Raw genomic sequence first — 21,043 nt, forward strand, 5'->3', positions numbered from 1 at the left:
CTGCCACTGATGCTGCGTGATGCCCTGCAGGGTCCCGGAAAGAGAGGCAGGTGTATAGCAAGGCAGTGAAGAGGCTGTTCAGCCTGGAAGCCTCTGGAAGGAGAACCCAGATCCGCAGGGCTGGGCGGCGCTGTCTCTGGCATGACGACCTCCTGGAGCCTGCCACCAAGCCCAGCATCACTGGCAAGTTCAAGGTGCTAGAGCCTCCCATGCTAGGCCACGACCTGAAACTGGCCCTGTGCTTGGCCAACCTCACCTCCCGGTCCCAGTGGGTGAGAGTCAACCTGAGCGGTGCCACCATCCTCTACACCCGCAAGCCGGTGGCAGAGATCCTGCACGAATCCCACACCATAAGGCTGGGGCCGAAAGAAGGTAAGTGCACCCTGGCTTGGTGGTATGAGGCCAAGCCACCTCCTTTTTCAGGAGGGTTGTGGAGGTCAGGGGGATTTCCCAGGATCTGCATTCATCCCCAGGAAGGAAGGGGACATTCCTGAGCATTGTACTCAGTGCCTTGCCTCTTGTCCCCACTTTATAGATACGAAAAGTGAAACTTGGTGGGGCAAAACAATAGGAATACAAGTCCACATGCATCTGGTGGCAATCTGATGAAGATGTGATTTATAGTTCTCTTTTTAATTAGAATGAATATTTACCCACCAAATAAATATATGCTGGGGGTATTTCAGCATATATGGAATATGCCATGCATTACTTTTCTAAAATTTAAAAAAAAAAAAAATCTGGAGCCCATTTGGCTACAGGCATTCTCTGGAAGACAGCTGGACCAGTAAGAGGTGGTTTTCTTTGTTTTGGTTTGTTTTCATTTTTTGAGATGGAGTCATGCTCTGTCACCCAGGCTGGAATGAAGTGGCGTGATGTTAGCTCACTGCAACCTCCACCTCCCAGGTTCAAGGGATTCTCTTGCCTCAGCCTCCTGAGTAACTGGGACTATAGGCGTGCACCACCGGACCTAGCAATGTTTGTATTTTTAGTACAGAAGGGGTTTCGCCATGTTGCCCAGGCTGGTCTCAAGTGATCCATCCGCCTTGGTCTCCCAAAGTGCTGGAATGGCAGGCGGGAGCCATGGCGCCCAGCAGTTTTTGTATTTTCTAACTGACCTTACTCCAATTGCTTCTTAAAAAATATATCAAGGGTGTTTTCGTGATTCTTGAACACACAGCACTTCATGGATTATTTATTTATTTATTATTTATTTATTTATTTTATTGAGATGGAGTCTCACTCTGTCACCCAGGCTGGAGTGCAGTGGCGTGATCTTTGCTCACTGCAACCTCCACCTCCCAGATTCAAGTGATTCTCCTGCCTCAGCCTCCCAAGTAGCTAGGACTACAGGTGTATGCCACCACGCCCAGCTAATTTTTGTATTCTCAGTAGAGACGGAGTTTCGTCATGTTGGCCAGGCTGGTCTCCAGCTCCTGACCTGAGGTGATCCACCTGCCTCAGCTTCCCAAAGTGCTGGAATTATAGGCGTGAGCCAACACACCTGGCCACATAGCACTTCATGGATGATTTATTAAATGCATCTTCTTTGATTTATTCCTGAACTCCTAGTTTGTCTGTCATTTTGCCTGTATCTCCCCCTCCCTCTGTCACTCCTTCCCTCTGTCTCTGTCTCTGTCCCTTTGGCTATTTTGTCAGTCTCTCTCTCTATTTCTCCTCTCTCTCTGCCTCTCGGTCTCTCTATCTCTGTATCTCTATCTCTCCTTTGCCTCACTCTCCTTTCACATACTTTCTGACCTCTAAGGATTTAATTAAACAAAGAAGTTGTTGCTCTGGGCCAGTTTCTAGTAAGTGAAGCTTGTGAATTTTCACAGGGTGTGAAAACGTATGAAGGAGGTGTCACACTTTTTTAGCTTTTTTTGACATTTATTTTTCACAAAGTCTAAATCACAAAATAACACTTCATCATAAGATTTTAATTAACATACACTTCCCTCTGGCTTTTAGCAATTTGTTTCATATTAAAAGTAATACATATTCCTAAAGATTTGGAACGCAAAAGAGAAAAGTCACCTATGATCCTACCACCTACCTACAAACTGTTAATGTATTTTACTTCCAAATTTTTAATGCCCGTGTGCTTTTTGAAAAACAGTTCTGGTTAAATGTTGCAAATAGTCATTACTGCCCTGCTCTTTCCATATTACATTGTATTTTAAATATTTTTATAAGCTTCTCATAAACATCATTTTAATAGATGTTTAAATAAATAGAATTTAATAGATATTTAAATAAATATATGGTGACTTATCTTTTCTCTTCTTTTGGGTAGTTATCAGCTTATTGCTATTAAAAATGACACTAAACTGTTTAGTTTATCTTCAGAGTGTCAGGCAAGCAAGTAAACATTTTGATTCAGAAAAAAAACTTCACTTTTTTTCTGCTGGATTTTGGACTCCTGTTAGAATATATCACAAAAGTGAAATTATTTGGCCAAATGATAGGCTATTAAAACATAATTTATTAATATATGTATAACTTTTTAAATGAATAGGTTTTTAAGTAGTTTTAGGTTTGCAGAAAACTCTGAGTGGAAAGTACAGAGAGTTCCCATGATCCACCCACCACCTCTCCTGTTCTTCTGTTACTAACATCTTGCTTTAGTGTGGTACATTTGTTACCATTAATAGCCAATATTGACACAGTATTATTAACTAAAATGCATAGTTTACATCAGAGTTCACACTGCCTTGTGCATTCTATGGCTTCTGACAAATGTATAATGACATGTATCTAACATCACACTATCATACAGAATACTTTCACCCCCCCAATATCTCCGTGCTCCACCTCTTCATTCCTCCTTCCCTTGCCTGAACCCCAAGTAACCACTGATCGATCTTTTTACTGTCTCTATACTTTTGCCTGTTCCATAATGTCATCTAGTTGACATCATACAGTATAATTAAGCTTCTTCAGATTGGCTTCTTTCACTTAGCAGTATGTATTTAAGGATCCCTCATGTTTATGTGTCTTGATAGGTCATTTCTTCTTACTGCAAAATAGTACACCCTTATATAGATGTACGCAGTTTATCCATTCACCTACTGAAGGACATCTGGGTTGATTCCAAGTTTTGGCAATTACAAATAAAGCTGCTATAAACATCTTTATGCAGGTTTTTGTGTGGAATTGAGTTTTTAATTCTTCAGATAAATATCAAGGAGCACACTTGCTGGATCTTATGGTAAGAGTATGTTTAGTTTGGTAAGAAACTGACAGACTGTCTTCCAAAGTGGCTGTACCCTTTTGCATTCCCACCAGCAATATATGAGAATTCCTGTTGTTCCCTCTCCCATCCAGCAGGTGGTGGTGTGTGTTTTGGATTATTAACATTGTAATAGGCGTGTAATAGTATATCCGAATTTACTATTCACTAATGACATAGGAGGTTGAGCATCTTTTTGTATAGTTATTTTACACCTGTATCTCTTCTTTGGTGAGGTGTCCAGTTCTTTTGCCCATGTTTTAATGGGGTTCTTCATTTTCCTGTTGCTGGTTTCTAAAAGGTCTTTGTGTATTTTGGATAACAGTCTTTTATCGGATACCTTTTGCAAGTATTTTCTCCCAGTCTGTGTCCTCTCTTCTCAGTCTCTTCACAGTGTTTTTTGCAGAGCAGAGTTTTTAGTTTTAATAAAGTCTAACATCAGTTTTTTTCTTTCATGGATCATGCCTTTGGTGTTATATTTAAAAAAAATTGTTACCGGCCAGGTGTGGTAGCTCATGCCTGTAATCCCAACACTTTGGTAAGCCAAGGAGGGTGGATCACTTGAGATCAGGAGTTCAAGGCCAGCCTGGCCAATATGGTGAAGCCCCATCTCTACTAAAAATACAAAAAGTAGCTGGGCATGGTAGTGGGTGCCTGTAATCCCAGCTACTTAGGAGGCTGAGGCATGAGAATCACTTGCACCTGGGAGACGGAGGTTGCAGTGAGCTGAGATCACACCACTGCCTCCAGCCTGAGCAATAGGGCAAGACTCAGTCTCAAAAAAGCACAAAAATACATACATATATATTACCAATCTCGGGTCATCTAGATTTTCTTCTATGTTATCTTTAAGTTATGTGGTTTTTGCATTTTACATTTAGGTCAATGATTCAGTTTAGTAAATTTTGTAAGGAATATAAGGCCTGTGTCTAGATTTTTTCCCTTGTGGATATCCGGTTGCTTCAGCACCATTTGTTGACTATCTTTTCTTCATTGTATTTCCTTGCTACTTTGTCAAAGATCAACTGACTGTATTTGTAAGCCTATTTCTAGGCTCTCTTCTATTCCATTGATCTATAGGCATACCTCAGAGATATTGCAGGTTTGGATCCAGATCATAACAATGGAAACATTGCAATAAAGCAAGTCACAAATGTTTTGGTCTCCCAGTGCATATAAAAGTTATGTTTACACTATACTGTAGTCTATGAATGTGCAATAGCATTATTTCTTTAAAAAATAAGTATCGACTTTAATTTCAAAATACTTGTTGCTAAAAAAAATTGCTAACAATCGGGGCCAGGCACAGGTGGTACATACCTGTAATCCCAGAACTTTGGGAGGCTGAGGCAGAAGGATCATTTGAGCTCGAGAGCTCAAGACCAGCCTGGACAACATGGTGGAACCCTATATTTACAAAAAAAGAAAATTAACCAGGCATGGTGGTATGCACCTGCTGTCTCAGCTACTCAGAAGTGAGGTGGAAGGATCATTTGAGCTCAGGAGTTCAAGGCTGCAGTGAACTGAAATCCTGCCACTACACTCCAGCCTGGGCAACAAAGGGAGAACCTCTCTCTCAAATAAAAAAATAAAAATGCTAACAATCTGAACTTTCACTGAGTCCTGATCTTTTTGCTGGTGGAAGGTCTTGCCTCAATGTTGATGGCCGCTGACTGATCAGGGTAGTGGTTGCTGAAGGTTGGGGTGGTTGTGGCAATTTCTTAAAATATGACAACAATGAAGTTTGCCACGTTGAGTGACTCTTCCTTTCATGAAGGATTTCTCTGTAGTATGCGATGGTGTTTGATAGCATTTTACTCATAGTAGAACTTCTTTCAAACTTGGAGTCAGTCGTCTCAAACTCTGCCACTGATTTGTCAAGTAAGTTTATGTAATATTCAAAATCTTTTGTTGCCATTTCAGCAATGTTTACAGCATCTTCACAGAGAGTAGATTCCATCTTTAAAAAACACTTTCTTTGTTTATACGTAAGGAGCAACTCTTCATCTGTTCAAGTTTTCCCATCAGATGCAGCAATTCAGTCACATCTTTAGGCTCCACTCTAATCCTCTTGCTGTTACCACCACATCTACGGTGACTTCCTCCACTGAAATCTTGAATCCCTCTAAGTAATCCATGAGAGTTGGAATCAACTTCTTTCCAACTCCTATTAATGATGATATTTTTACCTCCTCCCATGAATCACAAATAAACTAATGGTGTCTAGAATAACGAATCTTTTCCAGAAAGTTTTCAGTTGACTTTGCCCAGATCCATTAGAGGAATCACTATCTGTTGCAGCTATAGCTTTATGAAATGTATTTCTTAAATAAAAAGACTTGAAAGTTAAAAATACTTCTGGATTCCTGGTCTGCAGAATGGATGTGGTGTTAACAGGCATGAAAATAACGTTAATCTCATTGTACACCTCCATCAGAGTTTTTGTTTATTTGTTTGTTTGTTTTTGAGATGGGGTTTCTCTCTGTTACCCAGGCTGGAGTACAATGGCATGATCTTGGCTCACTGCAACCTCCACCTCCCAGATTCAAGCGATTCTCCTGCCTCAGCCTCCCAAGTAGCTGGGACTACAGCCACCCACCACCACGCCCAGCTAATTGTTTGTATTCTCAGTAGAGACAAGGTTTCACCATGTTAGCCAGGATAGTCTCAATCTCCTGACCTTGTGATCCACCTGCCTCAGCCTCCCAAAATGCTGGGATTACAGGTGTGAGCCACTGCGCCCAGCCCATCAGAGTTCTTGAGTGACTAGGTGCCTTGTCAATGAGCAGTCATATTTTCACAAGAATCTTTTTTTCTGATCAGTAGGTCTCAACAGTTGGCCTAAAGTATTTAGTATACCATGTCGTAAACAGATGTGCTATCGTCCTGGCTCTGTTGTTCCATTTACAGAGCACAAGCAGAGTATATTTATCATAATTCTTAAGGGTCCTAGAATTTAGAAATGATAAATGAGCACTGGCTTCAACTTAAAGTCACCAACTGCATTAGCTCCTTAATGCACAGAGTCAGCCTGTCCTTTGAAGCTTTGAAGCCAGGCATTGATTTCTACCTATCTACGAAAGTCCTAGACAGCATCTTCTTCCAATATAAAGCTATTTTTTCTTCATTGAAAATCTAGATTTTTTTTGTTTTTTTTTTTTTTTTTTTTTTTTTTTTTTTTTTTTTTTTTTTTTAGAGTCTTGCTCTGTCACCCAGGCTGAAGTGCAATTAGTGGCACAATCTCATTTCACTGCAACCTCCACCTCCCGGGTTCAAGCGATTCTCCTGCCTCAGCCTCCCAAGTAGCTGGGATTACAGGCACGCACCACCACGCCCGGCTGCTTTTCGTATTTTTAGTAGAGACAGGGTTTACCATATTGGCCAGGCCAGTCTCGAACTCCTGACCTCGTGAGCCGCCCGCCTCAGCCTCCAAAAGTGCTGGGACTACAGGCATAAGCCACCAGGCCCAGTCAAAAATCTGACATTTTGTGTACCCATCATCACCAATGATCTTAGCTAGAGTCTCTGGATAACTTGCTGCAGCTTCTACACCAGCGCTTGTTGCTTCACCTTGCACTTTTATGTTAGAGAGATGGCTTCTTTCCTTAAACTTTATGAACCACCCTGTGCTAGCTTCACATTTTTCTTCCGTAGCTTCCTAACCTCTCAATCTTTATAGAATTGAAGAGAATTAGGGTCTTGCTCTGGATTAGGCTTTGGCTTAATGGAATGTTATGGCTGGTGTGATCTTATATGCAGATCACTAAAACTTTCTCCATATTAACAATAAGGCAATTTTGCTTTCTTATCATTCCTATGTCACTAGAGTAGCACTTTTAATTTCCTTCAAGAACTTTCCCTTTGCATTCACAACCTTGCTGTTTGGCATAAGAGGTCCAGCTTTTGGCCCATCTTGGTTTTCCATGTGCCTTCCTCACTATGCTTAATCATTTCCAGCTTTTGATTTAAAGCGAAAGGCATGCAGACTTGCAACTCTCATTAACTTGAACACCTGGAGGCCATTGTAGGTTTATTCATTGGCCTAGTTTCAATATTGCATGTATCCAAAAATAGGGAGGCCCGAGCAAAGGGAGAGAGATGGGGAAATGGCCAGTCAGCGGAGCAGTCAGAACTCACACAACATTTACCGATTAAGTTCAACATCTCATAGGCATGGTTTGTGGTGCCAGAAAACAGTTACAATAGCAGCATCAAAGATCACTGCTCAAGGGCTGGGCACAGTGGCTCATATATGTAATCCCCATCCCAATCACTCTGGGAGGCCAGAGTGAGAGAATTGCTTGAACGCAGGAGTTTGGGGCCAGCTTGGGCAACACAGCAAAATCCCGTCTCTACAAAAATTAAAATAAAAATATCTGCTGGATGTGGTGGCATGCTCCCATAGTCCTAGCTACTTAGAGGCTGAGGTGGGAGGATTGCTGGAGCCCGGAGTTGGAGGTTTACACTGAGCTATGATCACACCACTGCACCTAAAGCCTGGGTGACAAAGCAAGACCTCGTCTTAAGGAAAAAAAAAATGATCATTGATCATAGATCACCATGACAGATATAATAATAATGAAACAGTTTGAAATATTGCAAGAATTGCCAACTTGTGACAGAGACATGAAGCGAACACATACTGTTGGAAAAATGGCTCTTACAGACTTGCCTGACTCAGGGTTTCCATAAACCTTCAATTTGTAAAAAATGCAATATCTGCAAAGTACAATAAAATGAAGCACAATAAAATAAGGTATGCCTGTCCTTGTCCATTCTTTCACCAATACCACACTGTTTTGATTACTGTACCTTTATAGTAAATCTTGAAGTCAGGTAGTGCCAGTCCTCCAACTTTGTTCCCTCCTTCAATATTGTATTGCCTATTCTGGGTCTTTTGCCTCTTGACATAAACTTTTTTTTATGTCATGCTGTTTAAAAAAATTTTAATTGATATGTCATAGTAGTACGTATTTTGTGGGTACACATGATATTTTGATACATGTATAGAATGTGTAACAATCAAATCAGGGTAACTGGGATATCCATCACCTTAAACATTTATCTGTATCTTGTTTGTGTGTTGGAAACATTATGATTTGCTTATTCTAGCTATTTAGAAACATGCCATGAATCACTGTTAACTATAATTTTCCTGCTGTATTATGAAATATTAGTACTTATTCTTTCTAAGTATCTTGTCCCCATTATCCAGCTTCTCTTCATTCTTCTCTCCCATTCACACATAAAGTTTGGAATCAGTTTGTCAATATCCACAAAATAACTTCTTCAGATTGCATTAAATCTATAGATCAAGTTAGGAAAAACTGAGCCTTTTTAAGGAAAGGAAAAATATTGAGTCTTTCTATCCATGTACATGGAATATCTCTCCATTTATTTAGTTCTTTGATTTCTTTCATCAGAGTTTTACAGTTCTTCTCATGTAGATCTTGTACATATTTTGTTAGATTAATGCCTAAATATTCCATTTTTGATGGTGCTAACATAAATGGTATTATGTTTTTAATTTTAATTTCCAATTGTTCATTGCTGGTATATAGGAAAGTGATTGACTTCTGTATGTTAATCTTATACCCTGTAATCTTGCTATAACCACTCATTAGTTCCAGGATTTTTTGTTTGTTGTTGTTAATCATTCTTTTGGATCTTCTATATAGGCAACTATATCATTTGTGAACAAAGACTGTTTTATTCCTTCCTTCCCAATCTGTGTACATTTTATCTCCTTGTTTTGTCTTATTGCACTAGCTAGGACTTCCAATATGATGTTGAAAAAGAATGGTAAGACGGGACATCCTTGCCTTGTTCCTAATCATCATGGGAAAGCTTCCAGTTTTTCACCATTAAGTACAATATTTGCTGTAGGTTTTTTATAGATGTTCTTTATCAAGTTGAGTAAATTTCTCCTCTATTCCTAGTTTGCTGAGAGCTTTATCAGGAATGGGTGTTGGATTTTATCAAATTCTTTTTCTGTGTCTATTGATATGATCATGTTATTTTTTTCCTTTGATTTGATGGACTATAATAATTGACTTTTAATATTGAGCCAGCCTTACATGCCTGGAATAAATCTCACTTGATCATGTCATGTAATTTTTTATACATTGTTGATTCAATTTACCAATATTTTGTTGAGAATTTTTACATTTATGTTCATATTGATCTGTAGTTTCTTTTCTTGCAATGTCTTTGGCTGATTTTGGCATTAAGGTAATGCAGTAATGCTGGCCTCACAGAATGAATTAAGAAGTATGTCTCTGCTTCTATTTTCTGGAAAAGACTGTAGAGAATTGCTATAATTTTTGTTCTTCAATGCTTGGTATAATTCACCAATGAACCCATCTGGCCTTAATGCATTCTGGTTTGGAAGGTTATTAAGTACTGATTCAATTTTTTAATAGATTGTCTGTTTCTTCTTATGTGAGTTTTAGCAGATTTTTTGTTTCAGAAACTGGTCCCTTTCATCTAGATTATCAAATCTGTAGGCATAAAGTTGTTCATAATATTCCTTCACTATCTGTTTTTTTCCTAACTCCCCAAACTTGTTAATTTTACTGTCTTCTTAATGTCCACGGGATCTGTAGAGATGCCCTCTCTAGCATTTATCATATTAGTAACTTGAGCCTTCTCCCTTTTTTCTAAGCCTTGCTAGAGGCTTATTGACTTTATTGATCTTTTCAAAGAACCAGCTTTTGGTTTTGCTGATTTTCTCTGTTGATCTCTGATTTCCAATTGTGCCGATTTCTGCTTCAATTTTTATTATTTCTTTTCTTCTGCTTATGATGAGTTTTCCTTTTTATAGTTTCCTAAAGCAGAAGCTTAGATTATTGGTTTTAGATCTTTATTCTTTTCTACCATATGTACTGAATATTATAGACTTCTCTCTATGCACTACTTTTGCTGCATCCTACCAATTTTTGTGTTGGGGGTGTTTGTTCGTTTGTTTGTTTTGCTTTGCTTTTCAGACAGAGTCTCATTCTGTCACCCAGGCTGGAGTACAGTGGCATGATCATGGCTCATTGTAGCCTCAACTTCCTGGGCTGAGGTGATTCTCCCTCCTCATCCTCCCAAGTAGCTGGGACTGCAAGCATGTGCCCACAAATTTTGATAAGCTGTATGTTCGTTTTCATTTACTTCAAAATACTTTTAAATTTCTCTGGAGACTTCTTTGTCCCATGTGTTCTTCTAGAAGTGTATTGTTTAATATCTAGGTTTTTTAGATTTTTCAGCTCTCTTTCTGTCACTGATTTCCAGTTTAATTTCATTGTGTTCTGGGGCATACACTGCATAATTTCTATTACTTTAGACTTGTTAAGTATCATTTGTGCCACAGAATTTGATCCATTTTGGTGACTGCTCCATGTGAGATTGAGAAGAATGTGTATCCTGCTGTTGCTGGATGCAATCTTCTGCAGATGTCAGCTATGTCTAGTTGAGTGATGGTGCTATTGAGAACCATTGTTCTAGGGAAAGGAGTCTCAGGTTTTATTAGATTCTTGGTGGAGTCTGTGAGCCAGAAGACTTCAAGAAACCCTGATCTGAACACTTTAATGGGCTACTTTTCTCCTCCTTTCTCCCAGGGTCTGAACTGATGCCCAGAACTCAGCTCATGAGTGTCATATGGTGGCATATGGTGGTTCTTCAGGCTGGAGACTGAGAATTTACATTTCTAACAAGTTCACAGGTGACACTGATGCCACTGATCCGAGGACCACACCTGGAGAACCGTAGTCTATCACCATGCAAGGAGTAAATGATACATGATTTAATGTATATATAGTATTGGGCATTATCCCTGCTACCTAATGAACATTCAATTTATGTTGTTTATTATCAGTTTTTTATCAGTTTTTTATATTATTATCAAAAGTTGGGGATAAAAATAATAATACCTGAGCCCAGGTGCAGTGGCTCACACCTGTAATCCCAGCACTTTGGGAGGCCGAGGCAGGCAGATCACGAGGTCAGGAGTTCGAGGCCAGCCTGACCAACATGGTGAAACCCCATCTCTACTAAAAATACAAAACTTAGCTGGGTGTGGTGGCACACGCCTGTATTCCCAGCTACTCAGGAGGCTGAGGCAGGAGAATCTCTTGAACCTGGGAGGCAGAGGTTGTAGTGAGCCGAGATCACACTACTGCACTCCAGCCTGGGTGACAGAGCAAGACTCCATCTCAAAAATAAATAAAAATAATAATACCTGCTCATGGAATTGCAGTAAGGATTAAATGAGTCAATCCTCGAAAGCAATTTCAAATGCAGCACACTTTAGTTCCTTAGTAAATGTTAGGTTTTATCATTATTATTGTTGTTGTTATTATTATTGTTATTTGGAGACAGAGTCTCACTCTGTCACCCAGCCTGGAATGCAGTTGTGCTCTCTCGGCTCACTACAACCTCTGCCTCCTGGGTTCAAGCAATTCTCCTGCCTCAGCCTCCTGAGTAGCTGAGATTACAGGTGCATACCACCACGCCCAGCTGGTTTTGTATTTTTTTTTTTTTTTTAAGTAGAGACAGGGTTTCACCATGTTGGTCAGGTTGGTCTCGAACTCCTGACCTCAGGTGATCCATCCACCTCGGCCTCCCAAAGTGTTGGGATTACAGGTATGAGCCACCACTCCCAGCCTATAATTATTATTTATTACTTTTATTGTAGTAACGGTTCTTACAGTATTGACCTACTGAACGAAGGGAGCCCATAAAACAAAATCATACTTGAACACATAAATCAACCTACTGGTATTCAGGAGAATCTACGATGTGCAATGCCCTGGGGTAGCAGAGCACATGAGCCAAGTTGAGGCTTTTAAGGACTTTTTCCTTTAGTTAAAAACTCAGATGCCTTCAGAGTCAGGAATAGAAAGAAAGAAAGGAAGCAGTGGCCGTTAGAACAACAGGGAACAAGAGGGCCTGGGAGCAAACCCGAAAGAGCACATTGAACCTAAAAGAAAGAATATATAGTAGAAAAAAACAAATATGACTGAGGTTTGTGGTAATCCATGCTTACAAGAAAAGAGCACATAGGCAGGGTGTTTGTAAGGGGGACAGAGAAGGCCAGGACCACAGGAGTTCAGAGAGTATGAGAGCACTGGGTGGAAGTATCAGTAAAGACTTCTCACAGTTGGTGGGGTTGACCAGGACTGAGCCTTCATGGAGGGAAATTGGCCTCACAAGATTGGAAGATTGAGGCAGGCCTTTGGTCTTCCTCTTCTCTGCACCTAGCACATAGTAGGTGCTCAATAAACAGTGACGTATGGGATGAATGGCTGATGGGTTGAGAGACTTCTATATTGAATAATTAGGGAAAGTTTGGAAACATCTCCAGGGGCTCGTGGAGAAATAATCTGGTATTGTGGTAGCTCCCTGGCCTAAATCTGAATCCCACCTCATCTTAATTTCTTGGTTTACTTCCTATATGAGTTTAGACAAGAAAATACCCTCTCTGAGCCTTAGGTTTCTTCACCTGAGAACTGAGGAGAATAAAGCCTGTCTCAGAATGGTTTCTTTATTTCTTCACTTATTTATTTCTTGCAAGGACCACAGAGAACGGAGCTATTAGTTGGGCACTCTCTTCCTTCTACCCAGTGCCACTGAAGAAAGACATCAAGCCCTAACTCCCACATCTGCTTTCCCTTCCAGAGAAGAGAATCCCAATTGCAATATCTTACTCTAAGTATAAAGAAGACCTAACAGAGGACAAGAAGATCCTGTTGGCTGCCATGTGCCTTGTCACCAAAGGAGAGAAGCTTCTGGTAGAGAAGGACATTACTCTAGAGGACTTCATCACCATCAAGGTGACCTCAGCTTGCTTCTAGCATGCTGTTCCTAGCAGCAACCCCCACACCCAGACCTGGGAGAGGGTGTCAGAAGCTGGGGGCTTTGTGCCTTTAACCCCAGCTTTAGCTCTAAAGGATGGGAGGAGTGGACTGGACATAAGGGGATGGGTGCAATGGTGGCACTCAGTAATGGGATATATGGAGGTGGGGGTGTACAGGACTAATGGTCCATCCTCTAACTCAGACAGGACCATTGGTTTCCTGGAGGGAGGAGGGGTAGGTGGGATGACTCATGGGTGTGTCCCTTCAGGTTCTGGGCCCAGCCGTGGTGGGAGTGGCAGTTACAGTGGAAGTGACAGTAGTCAACCCAATCTTAGAGAGAGTAAAGGACTGTGTGCTGATGGTGGAGGGCAGCGGCCTTCTCCAGGGACAGCTCAGCATCGAGTAAGTGCCAGCCTGGGGGGTTGGCAGGGAATGGGGCTGCCTTCCTTATGGATGAACCAGAGAGAAGTTACCAAGGCTGGGCGGTGCAGGAGAGATTCTGGACCTCCCAGGAACCAGCCCACAGCCTATACACATCAGCCTTCATTCACTTATTTATTTCTTCATTCATTTAATCGTTCATTTACTCAATCATACAACTCATTCACTCAGTCATTCACTCATATCATTGATTCATATTTTCATTTATTTATCCATTTATTTATTCACTCGCTTTCATTCATTTGATCTCTCATTCATTCATTCATTCTTGAATTTGCTTACTCATTTATTCACTCATTTGCTCATTTTTCATTTATTCATACCTATATCCTTCACTCATTCATTCACACGTGTTCCCATTCATTCATGGATTCCTTTATTTACTTATTCATTGTCAGTCATTCATTCACTCCTTCATTCTTCCATTCATTCACTTGCTACTCATATGGCCCTTGATTATACTGACCTGTGCTCTGGGCCACGTGTAATTGTTAGAAACACTAAGATGGACAGGAGGAGTTTTGCCCGGAGAAAGGCTCTCAGATACAAATGGCCCTTCACATGAGGACAGTGATTTGTGGAAAAGACCTTGTCCAAGATCTGGGGGAGCAAAAGCAGCCCTTAAGTGAGGGACCAGGAAGAAGTCCCAGTGGAGCTGATATTTGAGCTGAGTCAAACAATGAACTGAGATTTTCAGGTATCAAGGAGGAAGGACAGTTTGCCAGGCAGAGGTCTCAATGACTGGTGTCATCAGGGAAAATCTCCTGGAAGAAGAGAACTTGATCTGGGCTTTGGGTGAATTGGAATAAGGAAGTCATCCTAGGTGGGACGAACAATGCAGATGAAAGCCTAGAGGAGGGAAGTTTAGGGCACAGAGAGAAAACTAGCCTGGCTGGATGGGAAGAGTGTGGGTAGTAGAAGAGGAAATTAAATCGGGAACACGTTATTGGTGGTTTTGTTTGTTTGTTTGTTTTTGTTTTTTTTCTTTTTTCTTGAGACAGCCTCTCACTCTGTTGCCCAGGCTGAAGTGCAATGGCATGATCTCGGCTCACTGCAACCTCCTTCTCCCAGGTTCAAGCAATTCTCCTGCCCCAGCCTCCCAAATAGCTGGGATTACAGGTGTGCACCACCATGCCTGGCTAATTTTTGTATTTTAGTAGGGATGGGGTTTCACCACGTTGGCCAGGCTGGTCTCAAACTCCTGACCTCAGGTGATTCACCTGCCTCAGCCTCCTAACGTGTTGGAATTACAGGAGTGAGCTACTGCACCTGACCTGGAAACATGTTGATAAGGCTTGAATGTCAAGCCACAAGGTGAACTTGATTCTGAGGAGTCTGGGGAGCCATGGACTGGCAGGCCAGACTCAGAATGGCAAGAGGACTGATGGTCTGCCTTTCTTCCCTCCTTTTCCTTCAGCGTGCCCACCCTGGAGCCCCAGGAAAGAACTTCAGTCCAATTTGACATCACCCCCTCCAAGAGTGGCCCAAGGCAGCTGCAGGTGGACCTTGTAAGCCCTCACTTCCCAGATATCAAGGGCTTTGTGATTATCCATGTGGCCACTGCCAAGTGATGAATCATGATGGACTGAGAGGAGAGGTTGTGGCCCTTGTCCTCCTCCTGCCCATTCTTTGTCTCTTCCACATGGGAGCCAGGGGCCCTCAGTCCTGCTTCAACCTATGTGCTACTTTGTAAACTTAGGAAAATTCCTTCTCATTCTGGGCCTCAGTTTACTCTTCTCTAAAATGAGGTGTTGCACTCAGTAATCCTTAAACTTTTGGACATGCATAGATGACGTAAGAACCTAGGGAGCCTCTCCAACCTTCATCTCATCATCCCCAGAGCTGGGAGGCTGACGGACCCGAGCATCACAGTAACCCCGGCCCATTCAGCTCTGCCATCTTCGACCCTTTCAGCTCACCAACACCCTGGCTGGCCCTTGAGCTCTCCTTGCTTCTCAGATACCCTGGCCACATCAAGAGCCAAGGATCCTCCTCGTAGTCCTGACAGAGAACCCAAAAGTATCAGAGCTGGAACCTAACGATCCCTCAACACTGCCGCTACAGAGAAGACGGAAATTTGCTGAGGCCACACGGTGAGCTACAGGCAGAGTTGAGGCCCATGTGTGTGCCATTTACACTTCCTAAGTCCTGATCCTAAAAAGCATTAGATTTTAAGCAAAGAGAGATTTTCCCTCAAGGAAGACACAGGCTGAGGATCTAAGGGACGACTGATGCCTGGGAGAAGCTAAGAAGACAAAGGAGGGGCCCAAACTGGATTGCATTCCCCTAAAATCTGCAGCTCCAAATCTGATCTAGTTATGGCTATTAAGGAGCTCACAAACAACCCAGCTACCCCAGTGTGGACTTCTTTCTTTAAAACAGTGCTGACTTTGCAAAATATCCCCAGCCATTTACACTATGCAAATCACAGACTGAGTCGAAGCAGGACACAGACTCCTGGGACAAGGACCAGAGTAGATACCATCAGGCCCTGAAGATAACTGTGCTAGACATGGAACTCAACTCTGAAATACTCTAGTCAGCCAAAGGAATTATAATTAATCACATAATTTAGGTAATCTGAACAAAAACAATAAAACAGGCTTTTCTGCAATGAGACGGCTCTTGAATATGAATTTAAGTGAGAACAATATGTAGCGAGTCTTTGCAGAAACGAGGTCAGGTAAACATATGGACAGTGTTTGATGGATGATCCTGGCCATCCCTCAGTGAAGGCATTTCTCTGATGGTTCAACACATGGGGATGGGATTTAGAAAAGCAGATGAATGGATGCATTTAATGAGTAAGGCCTGTGGGCTGTCTCAACTGCCAGACTGCTTTTGCAACCCCAGGATTTTGATGCTGATCTCGTATAAAAGGGGAAGTTGGGCACAAACCCATTTCCACAGGGTTATGCAGCAGAAAAGGGGCATTGGGGACTAAACACAACAGAAGACAAAATACTACTCCTAGGATAAGAGTGCTTCTTCCAGCAGGGAAGGTCTATGTGTCAGCCAAGATGGGTCTCCCCTTGTGGTGGCTTCAAACACCTCATCATTCCAGAAAATACCAACTGCCTGTCTTCCTTAAGATTCTTAGATGGAGTTTGGGTGCAGGATATTGATTAAGGAGTGACCTGGTGATCAACACCCATGGAAGGGAGTGAGGGAAGCAGAGTGGGAAGAGGGAGGAATTAGACTACCATGCAGGCCCAGGTCTTGACTCCAGGCAGCTCTGGAGCTAGAATGGCCTGTCAGACAAAGCATAAGGGGTCTTCAGTTCCTGGAAAACATGTATTATGAAAAATCTATGCATGGATTTTAAAAGTTTCTTGCACCAAAATAAACTCAAACTACCTTGTTATAGCATGTCTGAGCAGGATCTAGTTTAGCGCCTGAGAATGATAAGACATCAATTTAAAAAGAGTCCCTATCAGAGCAACAGAATTCTGCTAAAATTAAAGCAAAAACAGACATCAGCGGTGTCACTGATGATGACACTTGCATGGAAGAATGGTGAAATCACTGATGCTTCACAGAACATTCACGGGGACGGTGCCTCAAAGAAATCAGCAATTTACAAATGGATCAGTTACTCTGAGGTCATGTTAAGGATGAAGCACTCAGCAGCAGACCATCCACATTGATTTGTGAGGAAAATTCCCCTAATTGAAGAGGCAAGTGACTAACAGCACAAACAACAGCCAGCACCTCACTTCGCTCAGCTTACACAATTCTGACTGAATAATTAAAGATGAGAAAACGTTTCATTCAATGGGTGCCAAAACCGTTGCCCCCAGATGAGCTGCGGACAAGAGCAGAGCTTTCAGTGGAAATGGTAAACAAAGGATCAATATCCTGAAGCATTTCTTTAAAGAATTGTAACAGGAGCTGGAACATGCTTTACCAATACAGTTCTGAAGACAAAGCACAATCAAAGCAATGGCTACCAAGAAGGGGAAGTGGTTCAGCCAAAGCAACAGGGGACCAGCCGGCCGGGCATGGTGGCTCATGCCTGTAATCCCAGCATTTTGGGAGGTCAAAGCAGGTGGATCATCTGAGGTCAGGAGATCGAGACCTGCCTGACCAATGTGGTGAAACCCTGTCTCTACTAAAAATACAAAAATTAGCCAGGCATGGTGGTGCATGCCTGTAATCCCAGCTGCTCCAAAGGCTAAGGCAGGAGAATCACTTGAACCCGGAAGGCGAAGGTTGCAGTGAGCCGAGGTTGCACCACTGCACTCCAGCTCAGGCAACAGAGCGAGACTTTGTCAAAAAAAAATGTGGACCAGTCAAGCACAAAGGTCATGGAAACTGTTTTTTGGGATGCTCAAGGCATTTTGCTTGTTGGCTGTATGGAGAACCACAGAGTAATGACACCTGCTTATTATGAGAGTTTTGATAAAGTGAGCTGAAACTTTCAGAAAAAGCCCCAGAAAAGCTTCACCAGAGAGTCCTTTTCCGCCACAATAATGCTCCTGCGCATTCCTCTCACCAAATAAAGGCAATTTTGTGAGAGTGTTGATGGGAATTCATTAAGAATCTATCATACAACCCTGATTTGGCTCCATCTGACTTCTTTTTGTTTCCTAACCTTTTTTTTTTTTTTTTTTTTTTTTTTTTTTTTTTTTTTTTTTTTTTTTTTTTTTTTTTTTTTTAACCTTTTTTTTTTTTTTTTTTTTTTGATACAGAGTCTTGCTTTGTTGCCCAGGTTGGAGTGCAGTGGTGCGATCTCAGCTCACTGCAACCTCTGCCTGCCGGGTTCAAGTGATTCTCCTGCCTCAGACTCCTGAGTAGCTGGAATTACAGGTGTGTGCCCAGCTAATTTTTGCATTTTAAGTAGAGACAGGGTTTCATCATGTTGGTCAGACTGGTCTCAAACTCCTGACCTCAAGTGATCCTCCCGCCTCGGCCTCCCAAAATTCTGGGATTACAGGCATAAGCCACCATGCCCAGCCTATTTCCTAATCTTAAAAAACAAAATCTTTAAAAGGTGCCCATTTTACTTCAGTTAATTGTGTTAAAAAAGAAAAAAGACTGCGTTGACACAGTTAAATCCCCAAGACCCTCAGTTCTTTAGGGATGGACTCAATGGCAGGTATTAGTGTTTACAAAAATGTCTTGAACTTGACAGAGCTCATGTTGAGAAATAAAGTTTGTTTTTTATGTTTATATTTTAATGTTACTTTTCCATTAACTTTTTGAAGTCCCAGTGTGGGTGTTTAGGAAGGGAACGTAGCTGAAGGTGGTGAGGTCACCTGCCAGGTAACCCTGTTTACAGTACCACGCTCTTGCCCTTGGCGCCTTTGAGTAGCACTTTAATGGGATAAAACTGGCCTCACTGGTTATTCCAGCCCCAGTGGAAAGCAGAAGCCGCCTCAACAGCCAATGAGAAAGCCCTGCTTGTGGGTGGGAGAGGTGGAGAAATTGACAGAAGACAGCTTAGAAGTCGAAGGGAGAGTGTGAGTGAGAGTGTGGTTTTGGAAACTAAAAAGAAAAACGTGCAGGTAGAAAATAACTTTCAACTAGGGCAATACCCCGACCATGCCCTCAACAGAGGAAGGACAGAACAGGTAGTTCAAGACTGGGAAAAGCCTTAGAGTTGGCTGCCCATGGGGTACTCAGAAGGACACCAGCAACAGGCCTTTACTGAGACTCACTGTGTGACAGAGCTAAAGGATCCAGGGGTTCACCACGTTTCTCAAATATTCCTGCTCAAGTACCTCAAAGGGAAAGGAAGTTGCATGCAAAGCCCTGGCTCAGGGACAGGCTGTCTTCTCCTAGTGACCAGGGATATGTGGCACTCAAATCAGGCTGGAAATCCAAAGCTAAGGCCAGACGCCAGCTGGATCTGAGTGCCTGCCATTTAGTCCATTCCTAAAGGACTGAGGGTCCTGGGGATTTAACTATGTCAGTCTTGGGTCAGAGCTTTGTTTGAGGTTATAGCTTAGTCTGGGGTCAGGGTTCACTTAGGATTGGAGCTCAGTCTGGGGTCAGGACTTAATCTGAAGTTGGGATGAGAGTTCAGTCTGGGGTCAGAACTGTCTGGGACTGGACCAGGGCTCCATGTGGAGCCAGAGCTCTGTCCAGAGCCAGAGTCAAGTCAGGATTTAGCTATGGTAGGATCCAGGGCTTAGTGTGAGGCCAAGGTTTAGGGTTCGTCTAGCATCAGGGTCATGACCTAGTCAGCCTCTGAGTCACGGCTGTCTCTGGGGTCACAGCACAAGCTGGAGCCTCATCCGAGTTTCATTCTGGGGCTTGTTCAGGGCTTGGCCTTGGTTCATGTTTGGGCTTGATCCTAGGCCAGGGTGTAACCTGGTGTCAGAGCTCAGTCCTGGAGCAAGATTTGAGGCAAGGTCAGCCAACTACAACCTGTGAGCCAAACTTGGCCTGCCACCTGTTTTTGTAAATAAAGTTTTTTTTAAAAAAATTGAACACCTGTCTCCACCAGCTAGAGGATAATCCCTGTGAGTACGAGCCTAGGGGACCTGTCATGTCACTGCTCTGTTTTTTGGGTTGGACAGAATGCAGGTGGGGGACACGGAGACACACGACTTAGATCCCCCTTAATGAATGGCTTGTTCCCCAAATTACTGCGAGTGCTTCAGGCAGATGACCCTTGGCTGTAGCTGCTCCAGGGCTGGCCCCTGCTGTAGAGAGCTGTTTAGCCCAAAGTCATGCCCCCTCCTGGGTGAATCGCTAGCAAAGGCAGGCATAGGAAGGCTCAGCGATCTTGGCCCAAACTGGACAACTCAGATAGGCCATTCTAGCTCCAGAGCTGCCTGGGGTCAGGACAGGCAGTCCCTGGGCCTGTACCATGGTTTGATTCCTCCCTCTGCCCACTCATGCTCCCCCATATCCTTCCATGGGTATTGAACCTAGATCACTCTTTGATCAACATCCTGCATCCTAAACTCCATCTCACAGTCAGCTTCCTAGGAAACTCAGCCTGCAACAGATGAGCTTGAGGCATGTAGACAGCCGGCATCTGCTGGAAGGATGAGGTGTCTGGAGCCACCACAAGGGGAAATGGATCTGACACACGTGGAGCCTCCCTGCGGGAAGGAGCGTCCTTATATGTGGAGTGGCAGATGGCCTCCTGTTCCAGGGAAGATGTTTACACGGTTCCTTTCACGTGTGGGAGATGCATAAGAGGAGAAAGGAATCTGCATGATGAGAGGAGGGGACCCTGGTCAGATGCTCCTTGACAATTGGGCCATGACTTTGGGCAAAACAGCTCTCTAGCTGGTGGAGACAGGTATTCAATCACATTTTAAAAGATAGGAAAAGTACAATGAGAAATAAAAGTAAACAAGTAGACAAATTCATGAATAAATAAGCTAATTAAATGTAGTGAATAAGTACCAAAAAGATAATAGCCAGGCGCTGTGGCTCAAGCCTGTAATCCCAGGACTTTGGGAGGCTGAGGCGGGTGGATCACGAGGTCAAGAGATCGAGACCATCCTGGTCAACATGGTGAAACCCCGTCTCTACTAAAAATACAAAAACGTTAGCTGGGCATGGTGGTGCGTGC

General features: G+C 42.6%; 1 protein-coding gene across 2 annotated transcripts in view; it reads left to right on the top strand.

The window, feature by feature from the left end:
• Window positions 1–17,507, top strand: part of TGM6 (transglutaminase 6) — a 46,361-nt gene extending 28,854 nt beyond the window's left edge. Inside the window, exons 10-13 of one of the 2 annotated variants that reach the window (XM_017504732.2) lie at window positions 31–372; window positions 12,890–13,044; window positions 13,337–13,470; window positions 14,927–17,507. In XM_017504732.2, coding sequence (XP_017360221.1) covers window positions 31–372; window positions 12,890–13,044; window positions 13,337–13,470; window positions 14,927–15,080 — 785 coding nt within the window. In that variant the 3' untranslated portion in view covers window positions 15,081–17,507. The remainder of the gene's footprint in view (window positions 1–30; window positions 373–12,889; window positions 13,045–13,336; window positions 13,471–14,926) is intronic. The other variant, XM_017504733.2, reaches the window with a different exon arrangement.
• The last annotated feature ends 3,536 nt before the right edge of the window (window positions 17,508–21,043 follow it).

This window comes from Cebus imitator, unplaced genomic scaffold, assembly GCF_001604975.1.
Source record: "Cebus imitator isolate Cc_AM_T3 unplaced genomic scaffold, Cebus_imitator-1.0 Scaffold328, whole genome shotgun sequence".
Classification (NCBI taxonomy): domain Eukaryota; kingdom Metazoa; phylum Chordata; class Mammalia; order Primates; family Cebidae; genus Cebus; species Cebus imitator.